We start from the raw sequence: 21,423 nt of genomic DNA, 5'->3' as shown, positions 1-21,423 counted from the left end.
AACGAACACATACTTTCTCACTCACACACTAGTGTAGAAACATAGGATATTATGAATTTATGGGAGAACGTATTTTAGGCCTGACCTGATTTGTCTCCCATATGTGCCTATGGGCTAGTGTTCTAATTTAAAAACTGATAATTTTCTTAAAGTTCCCGATAGCAGTTTCCAGAGTCGACTAAAGAAGAACTGCCTGCGTCAGGTGTACTTTCTAAGGAACAGGAGCAGCTGAGCTGGGACAGGATCGCGGTTGTATTTGCATACGTGCCAAGTAGCCCTTTCTGTTCAGGCCAAGCGGGCAAACCGGGCTCACGTTCAAATAAGATTCACCAGATGACTCCATTTGTGTTAGGCAACATTTTCCTATCCACCTCGTAACGAAAGATAGGCAAAATATCACAGCGCAGGAGCCTTCTGAACTCGACGAGATATGTCAACGATATAATATATTTTTCGTTGAAAGTTTGCTGTATTTTACTTCACCGCATATCCCAAGTTAAATAATTGAGCATTAGACTTATCACAAATACAATGTTGTTATAATTATCGAGGCTACGTTGGATACTAAACACTAAGGGCTTTTAAATCTGGCTGCTGGGTCCATAATCGAGCAGCGTTGACTGGTAACAGCTTACATCTCGTATATTCACTTAGATGCGTATGCATCCTAAAAGAACTTCGTAGTAATTGAGAAGCCTATCGAATCATTAGGGGCAATAGGCAAAACTGTGCAGCTGCAATCCCTATTTATATGAACAAGCATATACAAGATTAGGTATACCTATTTTCACTCAATCTGAGCTACATATAGGCATATTTGTTTATAACCTCGGACAAAACATGTCCATACATCGTGCGACTTTATTCCAATTAGCTTTAGCTACAAAGAAGCATGTAATCGTAGAAAAGGAGAACTGTTTCATATATCGCATTAAAACCGGTATGCAAACCGATTCAAGCTAAGACAGAATACATACTGTGCAAAAACTTTTTGCAGCTATCGTATCTTGCCTGAGAACATTTCTGCTTCGTGCTTTATTGCGGACGTATATGTACCAACCTACCTAAAACCACGGCACATTTAGCTTGTCAGCCCAGAGCCATGTTGTAGGCAGAACTTGTGTGCGCCAAGGTCCTATGGTCGTTTGTTTTGTTAAACTGTGAATCATTCTAATGTTTACGAAAACATTTGCATTCCGGTTTCGGCACGCGTCGCATGTGTCGAGTACTGTGTGTTTGTGTGTAAAACTTCCCTCCCATGGTTTCCCGCCAACCAGACACGAGAGGTTTAAGACCTCTTCAGTACAAGGGCGATGTGTGCACGAGAAATATCTACTTGTCGAGCAAGAGTTTCTGAAGCCGGCTATATTTAACAGCTTCCAGATAGGACGGCAGTGGATTTTATGGCGAGCGGTGCAGCTGTTTAATAGTGGAACTTTTAATGCTGTACACAGACACTTTTGGATCACGTAAGGTCGGGCGATCTGTTCGTGCGTTCAGGTGCTTCTGGCTAGATACATTGTGTGTTGGCGTATGTCCGATCCATATAATAATAAGGTACGGGCCGACGTAAGGTCGTTTAGCGCGCCTGAATTCACCTCGGATTCAAGCCTCATCATTGCCACGTATTTTAAATAGAAGCCTCCATCTCATTTGCTGCAGGAAGTCGTTCTAACCAACGTAAAGGACTAAATAGAACACATCTGAAGTCTAGAAGCGTGACTTTAAAGCATTTCTGTCTAAATAGTTGTAAGTTTTAAAATGCGTAATAGCTCCAAAAAAAAAAGGAAGATTCGACTAGAGTTGTTCCCGCAGCTGATATCACAGCCGAAGAAACTTAACAGCGTTCAACAGCCATTGAGGAAAGTATATACATGTTTGCACACTAAAATAAGTGGCCACGTAATCTTTTAGGCTATCCCGAAAGGTGCGCAAAAATATTCTTTACCTATTTTTATCGCATTCACTATAATTCTTAAACATTCAATAGTGGAAAAAATTAAATACTATAAACTTTAACATTACGTTTTGCTACAAATCAGCTTCCGATACTATTTCAGTCCAGGCTTCCAAATATAACTGGAGCAGGTACGATCATGCAACACGTTACCTTTGTCACGAATTAACTTCAAAAGTTTACCAAAGTCAGTTAACTTGTTTGTCCGTAGCTATTATGTCAATATTATGTATTATAGCTAACGCCTTCTGCAATTGCGCAACACGTGCTTCTGTAATTACAGCCCTTCGCATCGACGAATAGTCGCCATCGTCAACGTACATTATCAATCCATCAATTTCTTCTATTTTCATTCAATATGTCATAATTCTGTACGGTCAGTGATTTGATAATAAGGCCTCGTTTTCTGCGCTATTCATGCGCTTTCGCTCTCCGTATCGGCGGCTACGATGAAATCAGTGTTGTTTATGAGAGGCCGGAAGGCATGCACACATTTTTTTTGTCATAAGGCTCGTTGCCTGTTCCTGTTGAGTTCACTTCCCGTTGATGCACATCTCCTACGGTGATAATATTGTGCATGAGGGTACGTGGTGTTTTGCGTGGTGGCTTCAAAACACGGACCACAAGGATAGATAATGGAAACTAGTATGGATGCATGGTGATGAGTGGATTTCGAGGACGAAAGGAGCCTAAACTTGGGGTTCGTCAAGGGAAGAATGACAGGACCAGAAAGGTGGTTAGTAAGAAATAGTTACACTTGGAGCCGGCTGCCTACATACAGTCTGACGCGCTTTGTTAGTCATTGCTCAGTAGAGTTTTAAGAAATATTAAGGACACAGCAAACTGAGATAGGCAGGAGCAAAAGCGACCTATTAAATTCTACTGCAAACAGTTTAAACATACTTCGAGGCCGGACGAAAAATTTAGTCGACTGGCGGGTTTTTATGTGGCCTAATGTTTGAGTACGTCGTTAATTAGTGCGTATCTGTATGCATGATAGCTATCGTAGTTATAAGAGCGCCGGAGTTTCCTTCCAGTCCGCTTTGCGCCGGTACGGCTACAGGCTTTCCGCTGCTGTGTTGGACGCTGAGGAAAACGTGACGACTTTAATTATGGCTACATCAACAAGTTCATTGTTATAAATAATCAAAGATATCCTTGGTTGTCTTGTCAACGACACTGAGACGATGTGATCGAAGTTTGCATGATTTTCTGCAACATCATAGCCAGAGACTAAATAGTTTCCATTACAACTTCATTTTACATCGTTCTAAGTATCCGACCTTAACCGTTAAAGCTAAGCACGTTGGAGTTTACACATCTAAACGTTTCAAACTGATCTTACAGACTGCGCTAAATGCAGCGTAGCGGGTAGGGTTCGCGTACCTAAAGAGTTGCTTATCCAAGTTGCATTTACCTAATTTGACATTTAAACGTTAATTTGTTCATCTATAGGGAATGTTTACAGGCGTTGGACATTGGATAATTCGATGTTTTCGATACACTATTAGTGTAATTAGATGTCTTTAAAAAAACCTTGGCCTATTGGATAACCAAAAACGTTTTTTTGTCCTATTGTACTGCACAAAAGTCACCGAAATGATGGTGTCTTCTGCTTTTATCGCCGATTGCAACATAAAGCGTCCGTGCTCATACCAAAAGTATGTCCTCATGGCGAAGTTGAGCACATCTCTACGAAACGTCTGCTGTGTCACTCATGATCGTTTAAGACTAAACCTACGAGCTGAGCCACCACTGAGAGCCGAGTCTGGCCAGAACAACCAAAGGTCGCTATTATTGCAGAAAATATCTCTGTAATGGTTATGAAATAACTTACCAGATCTCGAGACACATGGGGTGGTCTGGGTTCGAAATCGGGCATAGGCATCCATTATTGTGTTGGCTGGGGCTAGCCGTCTGAAGCACTGCTTTATCAGTGCAGCAATTGAAAGTACTTAGTTTTTTGGGAAATGTGTCAAACATTAATGGGATAGCTGCCCTAGGGAGGCAAATGAGCATTTGCCTAAAAAATGCACCTGCGCATTCTAGGCCCGTGTATTGAGATTTGAACTTTCTAAGGCAATATGCACCGGATTTCTTGCATCGAGTTGCCGTCTTCGATTCAAGCTAGATTCGCTACTGTGCAACTTCATTGCGCAAAGCGAAGCTCGTCCATCGATTGCTGTGTAAGAGACAAAGCAGAAGGCAACAAGGTCGTGGTCCCGCCATTTGCAGTGAGCGCAATTTTCGATAAGCCGACTAGTTAGCCAGCGATAGAAGAATAGTGGAATGTAACCTCTAAAATTTGCTGCTCTGCCTTAAAGTTAATTTAATTCGTCGATCTGCTAATTTAAACTATTTGTTCAATATTTAAATCTAATATTCCGTATATGTATGTGTATACTGGGTCAAGATGCTAAATATTTATTAACAATAAACTTGTCGGTTCCTAAAACGAGAGACAATGTGTCTCAAGGCTCACTATCTTTATAAATCTTGTCTCTCGGTGATTAAAGTATCAGTTTTTTCATGGGAACTCCAATTTCCGATCGTTAATTTAGGCCTCATATTTTTCGAGTTTTGTAAGTCTTGGAGCATACATATGCTGGAAAAGGACCGTGCAGTTGCATTCAGCTTCTGCAGAGAGCGTATAAGATAAGCGTATAGCAAGATATCTTTAAGCATTCGTTCCATATATATATATATTTTTTGAAAGTATTTAATATTTGATCCATTTAGTGCTACGCGGGATTGGGTTAAGCAATTGAACTAGCACTTCTCCTGAATTCCCTGCTAGGTTCAGCCAGTATCGAAAGAACGAGCCCGTTAACAATGGCTTCACTTTGAAGCCTTCAGGTGCACATAATAGTTTGTAGCTTTCTAGAGCAAGTCCAAACCGGATTACAAAATTTCATTACTGGGCTTTGGCCCTAACGTTTCCACTAACTTTTCAGGCTATACGCCAAAAGACCAATGAAAGTTCCAAAAATGATGGCCGGCTGATAGGAATTGGCTATCGTATCAGATGAGAATGTTAGCATTAATTAGGTGCTTTTGATTGCGCACTTGATGACAGTGAAACGATATTTTTAATTGCTAAACCTGGAGAAACCTAGGCTTGAAACTGGGCGTGGGCACACTTTGCTTTGTGTTGGAAGCCGATAGCTTGAAGTTATGCGAAGTTGAAGCCAGTATTAAACTTGAACTCGACGCACTCATTATATTTAGCGCATGTTCAAACGAAACAACATTTTGGCGGATAGAATAAATGGCGCTAAAAACGAACACGGTGTCAGTAGAATTGACGCTTGTTGTTAGATGGCGACGAAAAAAAGGTTTTATCTCTCCAAAAAATGCATTATGTGATTTATTAAATTAGCACGTTGGATCAAAGTCCGTCATAACGGTCTTTGTCGTATTTGTTTGTTTATTTATCCTGTTCGGGCGCCAATACGTAGCTTGAGTTTGCAGTCTCTAAACGGAGCATGCTCTTTCTACCGAGAGAACCGTATGATGTCTCTCGGCGGTCGAACTGATGAATGTGAACTTCGTAAATCGTTTGATGGAGCGAAATGAAGAGGAATACATATGTTTTACGGAATAGACAGAAGCGACAGGTAACACTCTTTCTTTTCAACTATTATACAATGTTATCAAATCGTTATTGATTTAAGTTTCGCCCATGCCGCCACAGACGTTAGACATAGTTCTCTGCAATAATAACAGTGAACAATAAAGATACCTAGTGCACTGTCAGTTTGATTTATCAGGTAGAGTTACGTCACGTTTTCGGAAACCATCTTCCCTGATATCAGACGAAGCCCCTTTTGCTTCTCCAATGAGTAGGGGGATAGTTGTTTCCGCTATGCGGCTAGATAAAATACTGGGTGGCCTAACAGTACAAACCCACTATTAGGACAATTGCTGCTGCTGCCGGCTGTTGTACAGATCATTTTGCGTATCATCTCGAAAACGCCTACATACAAACCGAATGTGTCCATGCGCCCTATTTTTTGTTTGTCACGGTTAAGCGCTGGTAGAAGTGCGGTATTGCGATGCCAATTAACTAACGAGCTCTATTTAATTTCCTTTTTTGCAGACCAGACACGCTATCATCCAGCACACAAGGAGCAGGACTCTAATCGACTCTGTATTGTGGTCTCCAATAGGAAAATCTTCAATATTAGGAACGTTTAATGAAGCGAGTGCAAAGGGGCAAACCAGTCACACGTTAGCATCAAGATCGTTGGAAGCACTTCTTCTGCCCTTGTATTTGCACAACGCACGTTTAAAATATACTTTGTTTGTTAACACGTTCACAAGTAAATGTAGCTCAAAGACGATATCTATAGAGTCTTGGAGCCATTACGACCGGTCAACTGAAACTAGTTCTACTATGTAAGCGTCTGAATGCCCGTAGTCCTCGAGTCTTTTTCGGCAAAATATTAATTTATAAACAAATAGCACGAATATATTTGCTCGAAAGCCTTGTTATCATTATAACTGATAGTAAGGCAGGGGCTACACAGGCTCTATCTGTATGCCTGTATCCGTCCGGCTATAAGACCTCGAATAACGTGTTCCTTAATTTTTGAACCGTGATTTTCATGATACAACATCATTTTCAGTCTAAGCTAATAATATACATCTCTATCTACAGCGTTGCCGCTGACCTTTTGTCAAATGATTCGATATGAACATTAATCGAGACTAAATTGAAAAGGACGCAAATTTGCTCGTGAGACGAATAGGCACCATATATTAGAACAACTAATTGTGGCCTGAACACCAGCGGACCCGCATTTTGCTGCTCACTGTTGGCTTTCTCTTGTCGGTTTACACGCATTCTAACAAGGTGCGTACCGGAAAAGATAGAGGGTTAGGTAACGACCCGCCTTCTCAGCCAACGAACAATTGTTCATTTCTGGAAAGCTCTGCACAATCAACGAACTTAGACCAATTGCTTCAGGAGCCCAGTCGGACTAGTACTTTCTTCACTTAGCTAAGTTTATTATCGTGCAAGTTCAGCACTCCATCTATTGTCGGATTTCTAGCTAGGTAACCGAGCTACAAATTTGAACGGCTGTAATGGAAGAGCTGCCCAGCAAACCTAGCACTTCCGATCGCAAATCTCTTACGTGACAGAAAGGGCCATAGCACAATATTGCATTGGCACTATCCATTCCAGGTAAAAACTTTGATACGAATATCTGGCCATGATACCAACTAGAATCCTCTTCTCTATCTATTTAACGTGTGCTTTTCATTTAGCAGTGCAAGGAAAGAAGCAAAGGTTTACTAAAACTTACAGGCTTAGAAAAGCAAATGTGCTATTGAATCTGATAGGGGAAAAGTAGGTTTACAGTTGAATCGAACATGGCGAAAAACTAGATTCCTAAGAAAAGTTAGTTTTACGCTCGCGTGAACCCGAGGTGAAGAATTTTTGGGATGATGCCCTGAGGCATACCGCCATTCGAGTGAGGAGAGTTAAACCATCGTTTATACCCTAATCAAAGCAGTAGTATCTAGTTATTGGTACCAGCAATATAGATTATTCAGTTTGGTTTGTATTGATCGAATGCGTACGGGCTCCCTTGTTGTCGGCGGCTTCTGTAAGGAATCGTGCAGCAGAACGTGCATTTGGGCTATGTGGCTAGATCGTCACAAAATGACTTTGACAATGTACGGACGACATGAGTAATCTCACATGCCTAATTAGCGGTTTTTGCTCAGAAATATTCTTCAGCATGTGTACACATCCTTTTTACGGCAGCACCGTGAATGGCTAGTTCTTTTTTAAAAGGTCTGTAAACTTATATATATATATATATATACTCTTCGTTGAAATAATTCCGGTGACAAAACGCTACTTTAGTTAAAAGAAAGTTAGGAAAAGTTAGAAATACCTTAATAAGTTGTTGTGAGCAATAAGAAAAAGCCACCTTGCGCACATATATTAAGCATCCTCTGTCTGTATTGAAGACGTGCATGCGTTTCCCGAGGATGTTTAATTTCTGCTTTGCTGTAGGGCTACTGGTATTATGTGTTTTGTATATCAGATTCAGTCAGCTAAAAATTGCGCAATAATATAAAGTACGCAAATTTCGAACACGGACGGCGCTTGCAACACCGCTGCTTCTGTTGCTATGAGCGGGCTTTCAGGAGGTGCCATCGAAATATGAAACAGGCTTTTATGTGCATATCGTGCCACACGTATGGGAGAGTATCCGGGCCAATGCGGAGCACGCACCGCTACACAGCAGCGGGTCGAGAGATGCTGTCGCATGTCGAGCTATGGGTACGGTAAAGCAAACCGCGCAAGCCAGGGCGCAACGGTCTGCCACGATTCAATGAATTCCACAGCGAGAGGCTGGGCTTCGTTATGATGTTGGCGGAGCAAGTAAACTTATGCTGGTTCAGAGATGCGATTCTGACATGAGGGGGGGGGGGGACGGAGCCATGATTTTGGTCACTAGGAATGAATATCCTGAGAGCGGGATAGAAACAAGAGTACACGATGATACGTGGATGCGGAATGGGAAATGGAAATCTGTTCCTGCGCAAGCCATGCTAAAAAGTGAGAACTGTCAACCATCTTTCGTGCACGAAGATCAACTATACTTTATTTTGGTATGTAGGAGATGAAATCGCTCGCCTACACGGTACACATGCGATATATGTATACACCCACACGAATGCGAACGAGAAAAGATAACGGTTCGAGATACGCTTTCGATTCATTGCGTTAAATCGAGTTGCTATATGAGAATATTCTACTAGAACGTATGAACTAGAGAATTTTACAATCGAGACCTCCGAGTTCAAATTGTATTCTGACTACTTCGGGACTAGTAGCGGTATCTCGTATGCAGACAAAACGACTTATGTATTTGTCGTTCTAGACAATTCAAGCCTAATATGGAAAATCGTCGATGTTTTGAGCAAAATTTTGTGATTGCCTGCATCAACGTATGATCCGATCTTTACACGGTTTATCGGTGGATGCAAAGAGAACGTAAGTTCACGGAAGGAGGAGGGGGGTGACATGTGTCGCATGCTAGAGTCGTTTTCACATAGGAAATTACCTAACTTTCTTAGCTTCAAAGGTTGATATAGAGAATTGTCAATGTTTTCGACAATGTGTAGACCGCATGCTGTATATTTCGAGCAGTATGTCGGGCACGGCCAGAAGGTGTTTCCCTACACGACTAGGCACCAGTACGAAACGGCAGGTGTTTACATTTAGATTCAAACCTAGATCTCCACGAGTCCTTGATGTACGCAGGCCAACACGTTATTTGCTAGGCTATGACAGAGCAAACATTTACGTGTTTAACGAAAATTTCTATGGAGCTCGCTGTTGAGGACTGGTTAATGTGAACGCTACGATAAATCAATGGTGCGAAATCCTTTGTAACGATCAGATTGCGAGATAAGCGCACAAAACTTTCTAGAGTTGAAGATTAACCATATGACAAACAAATGTAAATTCAATGCTTAACAAAACCTCTTTAACTCCACAGTTTTGGTCGCATTAAATAACCAATTATTGAATATTATGTTGCGGATATCGAGTACATAGCGAGCCACATCGTGCTAAGAAATTTTATCCTCATTCTAATTCTGCCGGCATAAACGTTCTTTGTTAAAAACCCACTTGTCACCTCTGGGCTAATCTGCTTGGCTACTGATTGTATTCTGAAAGTTGACACAACTTCACTAGTTTGTATCCCCGTATTGACATACTTCATTTAATTGTTAGCTTGACCAGATCTCAAGTGTCAATCCATTAGATTTCTTTCATTGGTATGGCGATTTAATGATTATTTTTTTTCATCAACGTATAGACAAACATTTCACTCGAGAAACCCTATGTCTCCATAACTTATTCTAATATAAAGTGAATCGCTTTCACAACGACGCTGGGCAGATTCTGGACGTGTTGTGAAAATACGTACATCTTTTTTAGTAAGTTAAGGGGCGCGCCAAGTTTATTCAACAACACAGCATAAGTAGACGCCCAAAAATACTAAAAGCGTAGAAGGTATTTTGGTATCCACGGGTCCGATTCGCATTAATTAACTCTCCAAAAAAAGGTAGCTTGTATTACCTACATAAATTTCGTGTATCAATTTGTTCCGAACATGTCATGAAATGTTTACTTGCCTAACCTATAACAAAGGGATATTGTGGATTAAGGAGTGATGATCTGTGCTCTAAAACCACATTTAATCTACTATAGGCGACACATATTGTTGCAGGATATCGTTGCCTCTAGCTGTTAAGCACGCTGTTGAAGCCACCTGTTGACTATCGAGCCATGCTGGACCTTAATTTAGGCCAATATATTTCTCAATTTTCCCGTTATGAGCAAAGACTTTCTGAGCGTTCCTCAACTACATGTGCCCCATCATGAACCGTTGTCAATTGAGCTTTCACACATTAATTGTTTTGAAGATCGAATCGTGAATGCGCAACGAATAACAATGCTATAAGAAACGGTGTATTAGTAGGCCCCCCGCTGGCAAATTCCTCTGAATTAAAAAAAAAAAACGTGGAGTCTGTGCGCAATATTTCGGCTCCGAGAAGCTCTAAGGAGTTTACGAGCTTCTTTTTTTAGTTCGTATGAATTTTATTTACGCCGCGGCCCGGATATACCACTCGCTGTATGCACTGGTACGAGCAACTCTGTGATTAGATGGCAATACTTGTGAGGATCCTCGATAAAATCAGAAAAGCCACTCCATCAAAACCGGTCCTCTCGTGTTAGAGAAGGTTTCATTTTTTCAGTTATTATAAGGCATTCAGTCCTTTTCTTGAAGACTCCCAGTCTGAGAAACCACAAGAAGCCGGTCGCGACGTGTTGTATGCCCACAGGTGCATATAAAACTAGTAGCAAATATATGGTCAACGGTTAATGCTCGCAGTGAATTCGCGTCGGGCTATTGATTGATAGTGCGTCGGCACGAGCTGGACTTCATTCAAGACTCAGAGATTTTCGAATGGTCAAGAATAAAGAACTGTAATATTCGGAGAAGGTTCGCAGCCTTCGAGAACGCAGCATAGCGATCAACAAAAAAAAATTAGGACTAAATGCTTGAGAACACGTGCTAATCACATGGCCGAGCGTAAGGAGCAAACTGGTAAATATAGCCGTGGATTTGCCATATATAAGCCCAATTTTAAGTTACTGGCCTGACTTTATATGCGGCCGTTCTGGGTGCAGTAATATTGCGTTCTCGATTGGACTGACTCTGTTGCTAAATATGTACCGTAGCAATATAATATGCAATCCTAATGAAAATTTGCAAGCAACGCTCACAAGGGGATCTGGGAAGCTTCAGCGAGATTTTGTCATACCAGCAATTGATTTTCGCAATTTAAAAAAACGTTTGCACCCTAGGACACTATCTCCGCTTACAAAGGTCTATACATTTATTTTATTTATTAACATATTTATATTAATTTAAGTTAGATGATGTACAGCGTGTTCAGGAACTCTAGCTTCATACGAAGAGTATCAATTGTCTTCTATAAAAGCGTTACGCGAGGTGAAAGTGGATAATAGATGTAAGTTTAATATAAAAGGTGATACCTAGTTTATGTTATTGAAACAGTTTTAGCTATTATGCAAGTATCCTTTACATCTTCATCCAACGCAGATCTAGAACGTAGTAGAAAGTATAAAAATTCGCCGCTTTTCATTGATGAAACGGAAGCATCCAACTGGTACTGATACTGAGCTGAGTAAATCATCGTATAAATAACAAAAATGAATTTTTTTATTTAACAAACACTCAAATCCATCAGTTATCGTATGTATGATATATGTGCCAGATCTGCAAGAAAAAGAAAACATGTTATTACGATGAGACGTTATTTACTCAAATTCTGTGTCTCTGTTAGGTATTTGAGTTTCACTATGGGATCTACCCCTATATCTCGGGCTATACTATCCAGTCGTGCCCGAGCCACCCAATAGGAAAGGGCCCTTGAGGAGAGGGCGATGGCGAGGGCCGCAACCGCGGACGCAGCGATGTCTCATTGTGCACGCCGGCGAACGCAAGTGAAAGAAGTCCCTCAGGCGGCGCTCACTGCACGCCGAGCAGACAACGTGCAACAGTCAGAAAAAGAGCCTGGCCTACATGAAATGATCTATGTGCTACACCAGTAAGCTGGTCAAATTTATTCTAACATTTATCTTCCGTAGTGACAAGCATTTTTCAATGTCTTCGCTTCGTATAATAATAAGGACCAATGCGGAACTGAGGCAAACAAAATGAACTGAGTCAGACAATCAGATAGTTCGACACATTACTACAACAAGTTTCGAACATACTCCAATATTTATGATAAAAACAAAAATACCCAATGTTCCTACAATACATAATTGCCTTTCAGATGCATACGTACCTGTATCTTCGAATTTAGTGCTCTTAAAGTTATTTCACGGCGAAGTTGTCGAAGTGGCAAGATAGGACGTGCATCAATCAAGTGATTGTTTTCCAGATTTTAGCCGTATCAAGTGCGGATTGATCAAACTCGTACTGAAAATCGTCAACCATCTTCTGAACCCAGCTATTGTCTAATTAACATTCAGCAAGGTTCGAATGGGGGAATTGAACAGGAGTGATGAAAAGTGGACGTTTTAGTGAGTGAATTGTGGTTCCACCGATAAAACCCGTGGAAAACTTCTTCTAGGCTATCTGTTTAACGCATCGTGCGTCGTGAATTGCTAGATTCGTACATGTGAGCAAGCAGACTTCCAGACCTGTCTCCTAATAGCTTAATCAACTACACCGGCACAATCTTTGGCCTAGCAAGAATTTTTTCGAGGAAAACTTGTCGTCGTCCGTCGTTCTTCGTGTGAGTGATCTCGAGAGGTGTCAAATGGCGTCAAGCCGTAAGCGTGACGCGCCGGCATTAGATTCTCCAACTGTTTATGTCGCCTGTGCAGTAATTTTCGCTGCGCTTGTATCCTCTACTGTGGCTCTTGGCGACACGGGGCCTACGGCACAATTCGTGACACTGAATTCAGGCGAATACGATAACGACAGTCCGGTAGAGCCGCCTCCAGGCGATTCTGGAAACCGGGCGGGTTCATCAGGAGCAATGAGCATCACTAAGGAACGCCTTGCTTTAGACTGTAACCGAATCCCTTCAGGGGCGATAGCAGAACGAACTCCTGGCTCAGGAGGATTCTCTATAAGACTGAGTGGGTCACCGAAGAATTATGTGCCACGCGAGGGCTACACAGGTGAGTATCAAGATACTACGATCATCTATTTCGTGATCGTCACGCATGTGGCAGACGCACTGTACCATCTTACTCATCGTTACTCAAAAATACGATCCACTCAACAAGTGTTAAGGAATTATCGTCAAAACTTCTCGTTTCCTAGCCAACTAGCAAACAAATGTCGAATTTTACGAATGGTTGCCTATAATCTAGGAAGACAGCACGTGCATATAAGCAACGATAATGTCAAAACTATACCTTTGGGTTAGCGGATGCTCCCCATTCGTCTTGGCAAAGAAGTAAATACTTATAATAAAATTTATTAGGTAATGTTCGTCTCTCAACCGTGTGGGGTGCTAGTGTAGGTACCGCCGTAGTATTCGAGGAATGACGTGCTTTTGTGGCTGGAACCCGAAGACACCTATTTTTCCTTAGAGGAAGATGCAATGCGCCTTGGTTCACTCAAGTCATAGGTCCACACCGTGTAAGAAGTATACTTCAGCCCTAAACTGAAAAATCATCTTTGTCTATGATTATTTTTTAAAGTATTTTATCGAAGACTGCTTAGAGGATGAACTCAAGAAAATGATATAGATTACATGGCCAAACTGGGTGCTGAACTGAAACTTGTGCACTTGGTCAGCTATGTTCTTGTTATGTACTAACCAGCAGTGGCTTAAAAGGCATTTCAAAATCACCTACCGTAGAGAAGCTAGAACTTTCGAAAGAACTAGACGAATTTAGAAAACGTGATCACTATCGCTATAGTGATTGTGCGGTGTGACCTATTCTCTGCTGTAAGTTGGAACTGAAAACTATAACTTTGTGCAATGGTACAGAGTTTATGCAGTCGTTGCAGCATCTCAAGTTGATTGCAAGCCGCCGGGTTTTCTGTAGCGGACCAAATATGATTGGCGTAACAGTGGTAAAATGAATAATGATTGTAACAACGGGACACAGGGCGAAGATATGCAACTAGTGTTAATGATGCGCACCCTAAGCGAATGTATTCCCAGCGGTAGTCCTAGTAATGAAAGAACCATCTTCGATTCCCTTACTACCTTGTTTTGTGCATACTTACTTGTACACGTATCGTCGTAACTCTGATCAGTTCAATGAAGTATTTTCAATGTCGGGTCCGGGGTAAGATAGATCGAGAGGCCCTGATTACCTTGTCCTGATGGTAATTACTATGCTCTAGGATTCAAAACCCATTTTGTTGTTCTAACGCTATATACACTAGATTAAGTCTGAGTTAGTTGTGCGTTTTTCGGGTGTGACACATAGCAGAAGAATAGTTTCTTACTCTGACAAAATGTGGTACCATGCCGAAATAAGGTGTAAAATGGATAATTGACAATGTCTACCTGAGATGTTGACTGTATTTACATCGTACTGAAATTATAACCATTAACAATGCAAAAAGTTAACATAAAATTATGTCAGATTTTCGGTTAGTGCAACTCTGAACTATTGTATTTTTTTTCAACCAGATCATAAGTTTCGAGCTATGATTTATAGTTTACGATTGTTAATCTCATCTCCGACCTTATGGTGACCATCGGCAATGTGATACATTTTTCCACGCCGTAACGCTGGTTTTCTAAAACAGTGCGCCGAGACTACTATCTCGCTAATCATTATCTTTCCTGATACTGTGAGATTTTGAGGGAATGCTAGGCTACCCCCGCAAAATAAAACAGCTATTATGAAATTCGGTCGTTTAGGCAAAACCAATGGCCTAGCTATAGGTATTTCTGCTTTGAGTGCTTCGACGGTGAACTGATTGTCCCTTTGAAAGATACATTGTTGTATCGTTTATCGGTATATTTCACGTTTGATTGTACGTTTTAATTGACGCAACCTTCTTCTACTTCTGACAGTATAGTTTTTGGCCGCTGGTATTATTTGTTGTTAGCAACATTTTTAAAAAGAGACTTTCAGTAGTGGGTGTTGTTGACCCTAAACAGTATACACTATATATTTAAAAAGAGAAAAAAAAAAAAACATAGCACCACAGTCCTGCTTGGCGATTCTAACCCTACGCTTTACGATTACCAGTGGCGGAAACGAACAATCATCAACGAGTTTGTCAAACGGAAAATGTTGAATAGGTACAATATACTCGTTATCGAACAGATACGTAATTCGTTGTAGCTGATCCTAATAACACGAAATCGTTACGAGGTCTCTTAAAGTGCGAAACAGCGAAAGGGACCGTTCCCAACTATTATTGCAATTGTTGCTAAAGTGTTATTTTTGCTGAAGATTGATGAAGATGACAGAGAAATATCGTATCGAAGAAAGGACAATGCAGAATACAAATAAGCTGATTGCACTCATTTTGAAAGGATGATGCTCGATTATCTGAATGAATCTTCATATCGCTAGAGCTTCGTTACTGTCAAGGATTATTATTGAAGCATCATATCCTTCATTCAATCAAGGTTGTGTTTCGTAAGTACACAATCAAAGGAAACTTTCTTAGTGAGTAAATGACAGAGTGGTATAATCGTCGACAGTTGTAAACATTAGTCAGTATAAATAGATAGTTTACTTACTTTTCCTACCGAGATTTTCTTGCTGAAATGGTCACGCTGACTTCTAAATCGCTTCGTTTAAGTCTTCCCCACTACGTGATCGTTTGCCTATTTCTATCACATCGTGTATGTCAACATTGCTATTGTTACTGTGTGACTATCTAGTATTAAATATTTCAAGTTTTTTTACATATATATATAACACCGTTAATTTTCGGTGTAGACCGCGGGTCTCATCACGAAGCGAAGAGTGTCTATGTCGAAATTCGAATCGAAACTCCCATGTGTCCCTAGGATTTGAAGGTAAGCACGCTATCCAGCACCAGTGACATGGGAAATTATTTACTATATAAAATCTATTATGTAGTCCATAGCGTACATTTATTTGAATTATTCAATTGTCAATCTCGAATTTGATAATAGCAAAGGCTAGTCTGCAACAAATCCTAATATTTACAGCCTTAAAATAGATAAACGCATTCTACCTGCACAATTTGTGCTACAAGAAGGTCATGTAATCACAGTAGGGCTGCTAGTACGATGACGCCTTTGGCTCTGCGAAAAAAGAAAGCTCTTCTTTGAGCCTGTATCTTGATTCCGAACAACCGCCCGTGGCAGCTGAAAACATCGTAAGATCAAGCCAAGAAATACATTCGCCTCTTACTGAACATCGAAACGATGCATTCTCACCTATTTTTTTTCGGCCTATTTATGACTAAAGCCACATGTCGCCTCTACTATCGAAACCTGCAGAATCTCAATTTTACAGTTTTTTTTTGAGTAACGATTAGACCCTATTAGGTCTAAATCCAGATTTTGTGCAGTAACACGGGGTAAGGACACAGCAGAATCCTGGCAGTAACATTACATAATGCACTTCTGCTAGGTGATACCTTGAGAGGACATGGTACAGTTTGGAGTATCCATGAACCGTCCTTCTAACAAATGGTCATTAGGAGCTGATTTCTTCCGAAGAAATACGGGCTAACACGGAAACGACTTCTACTAAGCTCATATAAATGGTCAAAACAGAATAGCGCCTCTGGCGACTTACTGATATATAATCAAATCAGCCGTCATTTCATAACTCTGAGAAGGTGTCTCATGTGTGGTCCGCAGTACGTCGCCACCGGTACGAGATTAGCAACCGGTCGCGATTTTTTTCGGCAATTCGAGCGGATAACGAACGAAAGCGAGAGATGTATTATCTCCACCGATAAGGATGTCAGTAGATTTGAGTCAGACTCTCGTATGCCGAACCCGTGAAGTGGAGCTGCGATACGAACAACGCAACTTTCTATAACGCGTACCTGTAGCAGTAGCAACAATGATGATACGGCCGACAAAGAGAAAAAGACCTGGCGAAACAATCCCGTTGCTCCGGTGTTTAATGAAAATCTATTTGGCAGAAATCTGGCTGTGGACAATTTGAAAGTTAGATGTAAGCTTCAGCTGATGGATGAACGAGTATCGGCTGAAAAAAGGGGCGGTAGCTATCTAAACGTAAAAGAGCCAGCAGCGTAAGCCTTCTAGTAGATCGATAAACACAACCCGTTAGTGATCATAGAATCGGTCACTCTGATGATAGTGTGAAAGCGAAAGTTGCCGTGGCATGGGGTTTTGTAGAGTGTCTCACTTGAGGTGCATTCGATTGACTTTATATTACAGATTATTCTTATGACTCAGGATAGGGTTCGCTACTTGCGTCATCGGGTCAGTGCCTCGATTATATCTAGCGCTGCACAACTTACGGGGCGCTGGCGGTGATTAAAGAAAGGCAAAAAATTTAAAATACAGCCGAAGCCATTTTCCACTATCCTAGATTCTACTTATTATCATTACTAGCGTCAAACTACTAACAGGGATAACCTGGATGAGAGACTGACGCTTCAGGCCATTAATGCTAGGATCAGAATTGTTCTGAACCTAGACGCTTTTGGCGAGCTTACGTTTCTATTTCGTATATCCGCTAATGAAGTTTTTTCAAGGACATCGCACCGGGAAAGATACGAAGCTATGGTCAGACCGTTCTAGAAGTTGGGTGCGTCTCATGCAAAAAACGGTAGGTTAGCTCTGTTTGCACACGGATCTTTTGATGCCGGCAACACATTGCATTGTGATCCATTTAAGCCATGACCGCACCTATCGAGGTTCCATTCAAACTATGTATACTTTTCGAACCTATTCTAGGGGAGCACTAGGAGTTCACTCTATTCGCTACCGTTATAAAGTCAAACAACTGCCTAAATAGGTAAGCTAGACGCGCTAAAACAGTCGAATAGCCATTAATGAAAACTGAAATGTTTCTGTCTACTAAGCTGGCTATACTTAGAATTGTTTGTTGCATAGGCTACACTGTCAAACTATCAATTAATGATGACTGGTGAGCTAAATTTTTGTTTTTAATTGAATTTTAATTTAATCTAATAATCTAATCAAAAGTTTGTACGGTCATCGATGTCAAGCCTCGTTAAGTTCTCGTTTTGTTATACACTTTACTGATTACTATACATTAGTTATTATTTACTATGTATCTGCGGCTATAAATAGATCTACTTTTATCATCGATTTATTTTATACGTATGGAGATTAAATTTAACAGTCGAAAACTTGTAGCTGTCGTTCAACGAGATATATGAGGCAAACAGTTACCATTCCGGGTTTCGTTTAGTGCCGTTATTTCAACATTATCCACGGTTAGTTCGTAGCTAAATGGGTGTCTTCGTTATGGAAACAATTCGTTAATAAATTCTTCGTTATGGCAATTGGAAATCGTGTGCTAGCGCCGAAATTATTGTCAAATTGAGAACTGTTGGCTCTGAAGCTCGATCAAGAATATACTGTAACAAAATTGAATATAAATATGAGCATTGAATTGAGGTGAAAGGGTCAAATGGGAACCTCACATGGAGAAACAATGTATATATAGAGGACACCGACTTCTTCTGCCCGCAAAAAATATTCGATTAATCGGGAGCGAGCATCTTGCTGTCCGGTGGTCGTCAACTTTTCAAGCGTAACGTACCCTAAAAAAATCTAAAGATTTCCATATTGGTGTTACTTCGCCTCATAAATATATATGATTGCATCGATGCGATGCAATCCGATTCTTCTTTACGGAAGATCTATAGATTGTTTTAGCATAACTTTATCATGCTGTAAATAAACAGCAGGCAGTTTATTAAAGAAGGACGAGGAGAATCATGAATAAGGCAGTCAAATGATGATTTCATATTGATGACGTAATATTAATGCTATAATATAGTGAAGATGGCATACGCGTAATTATGTTGGATAACTTTACTAAATAAGTGAAGGGCAAATGGCTGGTAGAATAGCAATGATAATTTGAAGAAACTAGCACCAATCAGCCTAAGTAGCATGGTACCCGACAAAAAAATTATACGGGTCTTTGGTTGTTATTTCTGAGTCAGTGCTCCAAATTCTCAGCTTTCAAACTTGGCACTTAACGAATTTACCTCTACAACGGATTGACCCGAAGCTTCAAAATGTAAACTCTCAAGTACTCGCAAAGAAGATTATAACTATAATAGGCGGCCAGGAGATAAGCAACTGTATTGCAAAGTATCAATTATAACAGGACAAAAAAATCTGCCCAGAAAAGGGAAGCACTCAGAACGACGACGATGGTAAATAATTTTTTCGTTTAGTCGCATGGTATGATCTACTGAGCCATAGTCATTACATGTGTTTGTATATATATATTAACAATATTGCTCAGAGAGGAACAAACACGTGTTTGGCGAAAAGAAGCCGAGCTCCACTATGATCTGAGAGTCCGAGCAATGATTTATGTGAAAATCGCGTCATTGAGGCGGCTGCAAATTTACGCGTTAAGTGAATAGCTAATACACCGAATAGGCCAAATTGGTTGCAAAGAAAAGCCTTCAGAAGTGTATTTCGACATTAGCATTTTGTTGTCTGCTTAAGGATTTTTTTTTTGTTTCTGCTGGCATTGCTAAGCAGCAAACTGACTCCAACACGAATGTTGTATGTAAATAGAGTCTTCTAAATATAATACGTGGCTGTCAGGGCAAATACTGTAAGGATCGCTTCTGTGTTTACAGCGGGCAATCGTAAGCTATGGATGAACATTTTCTGTCTGATTTTTGGAAGGCCGTGTAGACTCAGACAACAACAACAACAACAACGTAGACCCCAGCCTAGCTGCGCAGAGAGTTAGTTTAGCTGGTCCAAACCAGACATAATCTAAAATATATCGCATCTCTCAAACAAACAAATGGGTCCGCGGGTGTTTACGTAATCTTTTTTAGGTAGCCAGGCTACTCATAATTTAGTATAGAAGAAAGAAGTATAAAAACTCTGGATAGCATACCAGACAGAATTCTAGATATGATTCCGTATGAAGGACGTATAATCAATAAGAAGGATCAATGGGGTTTAGTTTGATGGGGATATATATATAATAAAAAAACGAATCAGTCTATTGTTTAATCGTACCGCATGCATAAATTAAGCAGTGATCTATTGAAAACGCACCTGAAGAGAGCTGCCCATCATTTGATGAGCATCATCTCTTTCAAACATAAAAGAACATTCAAATGTATCTCATAGAAAGCTATGGTAAAGCACTTCTTGCAAAGGCTATAAGCTTCTGCTATAAGGCAAAGGTTATAAGGTCTGCCGGTCGGTAACTTTAGGTCATGTCTTACTTCGTCGTTGCACAATAGACCAGGGTAAAATTACTTGCAAGCGAATCCCAGTACCTTAAAGGAGCTTGCGATATTTTGTCTAAAATTTTGTTCGAGTGTTGCAACAATGCGCTTATAGAAAAGTTTTCTTTTGATAGAGATGAAGCTATCCAGCTCCAGTATTTCAGCTATATATACAAAGAATGAGTTTTGGCTGTATAACGATCTGAAGGCAATTTTCGCTCTGGTCGATTCTGTCAGCTGCACAGGCTGCCGCGCTCCAATGGATGATGATAATGTTTCAAAATGAAAATGCGAGGAACTGGGCAGGTTTGTTTGCATTGTCCATTTGTAAGAATGAACAAGGACGTCGTAAAATTCGCCAATGGTTAAGCGTTGGACCTTCTCCAGCGTATACGAGATAGACAAGACATTACTCGTGTTGGCTACTACAGACGAAGGTTGTTTGTTACAGGCGGCGTTGAAAAAAATTTATAGCAGTGCTTGCAGGTGTATATATTAAATCTGACTGGGAAAATGAAGGGAGACACTAGATAATTATGTAACAGTTTTCTTTCGGTGCTTGCGTATATTATCGACGTTTGAACTCCTTACCGCCCGCAGCACACATATCCAACTGCATTTCGTTTGCACTGCCCTTGTCGCGCTGCTTTCGAGAAGAGGTCATGAATGCCTTTCTTGAAGGTACCCTTCTTCTTTAACCCGTTTGAATTCACCTCTTGCAAAAAAGTGTCCCCTGAATCCCCCGGAATCGTGGGGTTGTGAGAGCAGACCGCTTTGTTTTGACTTTCCTTATATTGTGACTGGTCCAATGAGGAAAGCTGACCTTTATAAACTAATGCCATAAAGCGTAGATTGTTGCAACAAGTCTTCAGTTTTAATCGGGTTGGTAAAGCGGACAAGGAGCGACACCTTAATATGGACGTATTGTTTCAACTACTGCCGTTTCTGGATCCACTTTTAGCTCTTGTTCACGCTCTATTCTTTTGTAGC

At 40.6% G+C, this 21,423-nt stretch overlaps 1 protein-coding gene and 1 long non-coding RNA gene across 6 annotated transcripts in view; one reads left to right on the top strand and one right to left on the bottom strand.

The window, feature by feature from the left end:
* The window catches only part of LOC147758984 (uncharacterized), a 54,822-nt gene that overhangs the window by 1,680 nt on the left and 31,719 nt on the right, over nucleotides 1-21,423 (bottom strand). The window lies entirely within an intron of this gene.
* Nucleotides 11,971-21,423, top strand: part of LOC111255501 (spondin-1-like) — an 87,343-nt gene continuing 77,890 nt past the window's right edge. Inside the window, exons 1-2 of one of the 5 annotated variants that reach the window (XM_022817537.2) lie at nucleotides 11,978-12,127; nucleotides 12,359-13,214. In XM_022817537.2, the coding sequence (XP_022673272.1) occupies nucleotides 12,848-13,214 (367 nt within the window). In that variant the 5' untranslated portion in view covers nucleotides 11,978-12,127; nucleotides 12,359-12,847. Of the gene's footprint in view, nucleotides 13,215-21,423 lie in introns of all 5 variants that reach the window. The other 4 variants (XM_086987621.1, XM_086987612.1, XM_086987616.1 and 1 more) reach the window with 4 other exon arrangements.

The sequence above is a fragment of the Varroa destructor genome, unplaced genomic scaffold (genome assembly GCF_002443255.2).
Source record: "Varroa destructor unplaced genomic scaffold, Vdes_3.0 BEIS01000001.1, whole genome shotgun sequence".
Lineage (NCBI taxonomy): Eukaryota > Metazoa > Arthropoda > Arachnida > Mesostigmata > Varroidae > Varroa > Varroa destructor.
This window is presented reverse-complemented; position numbering and strand designations above follow the sequence as displayed.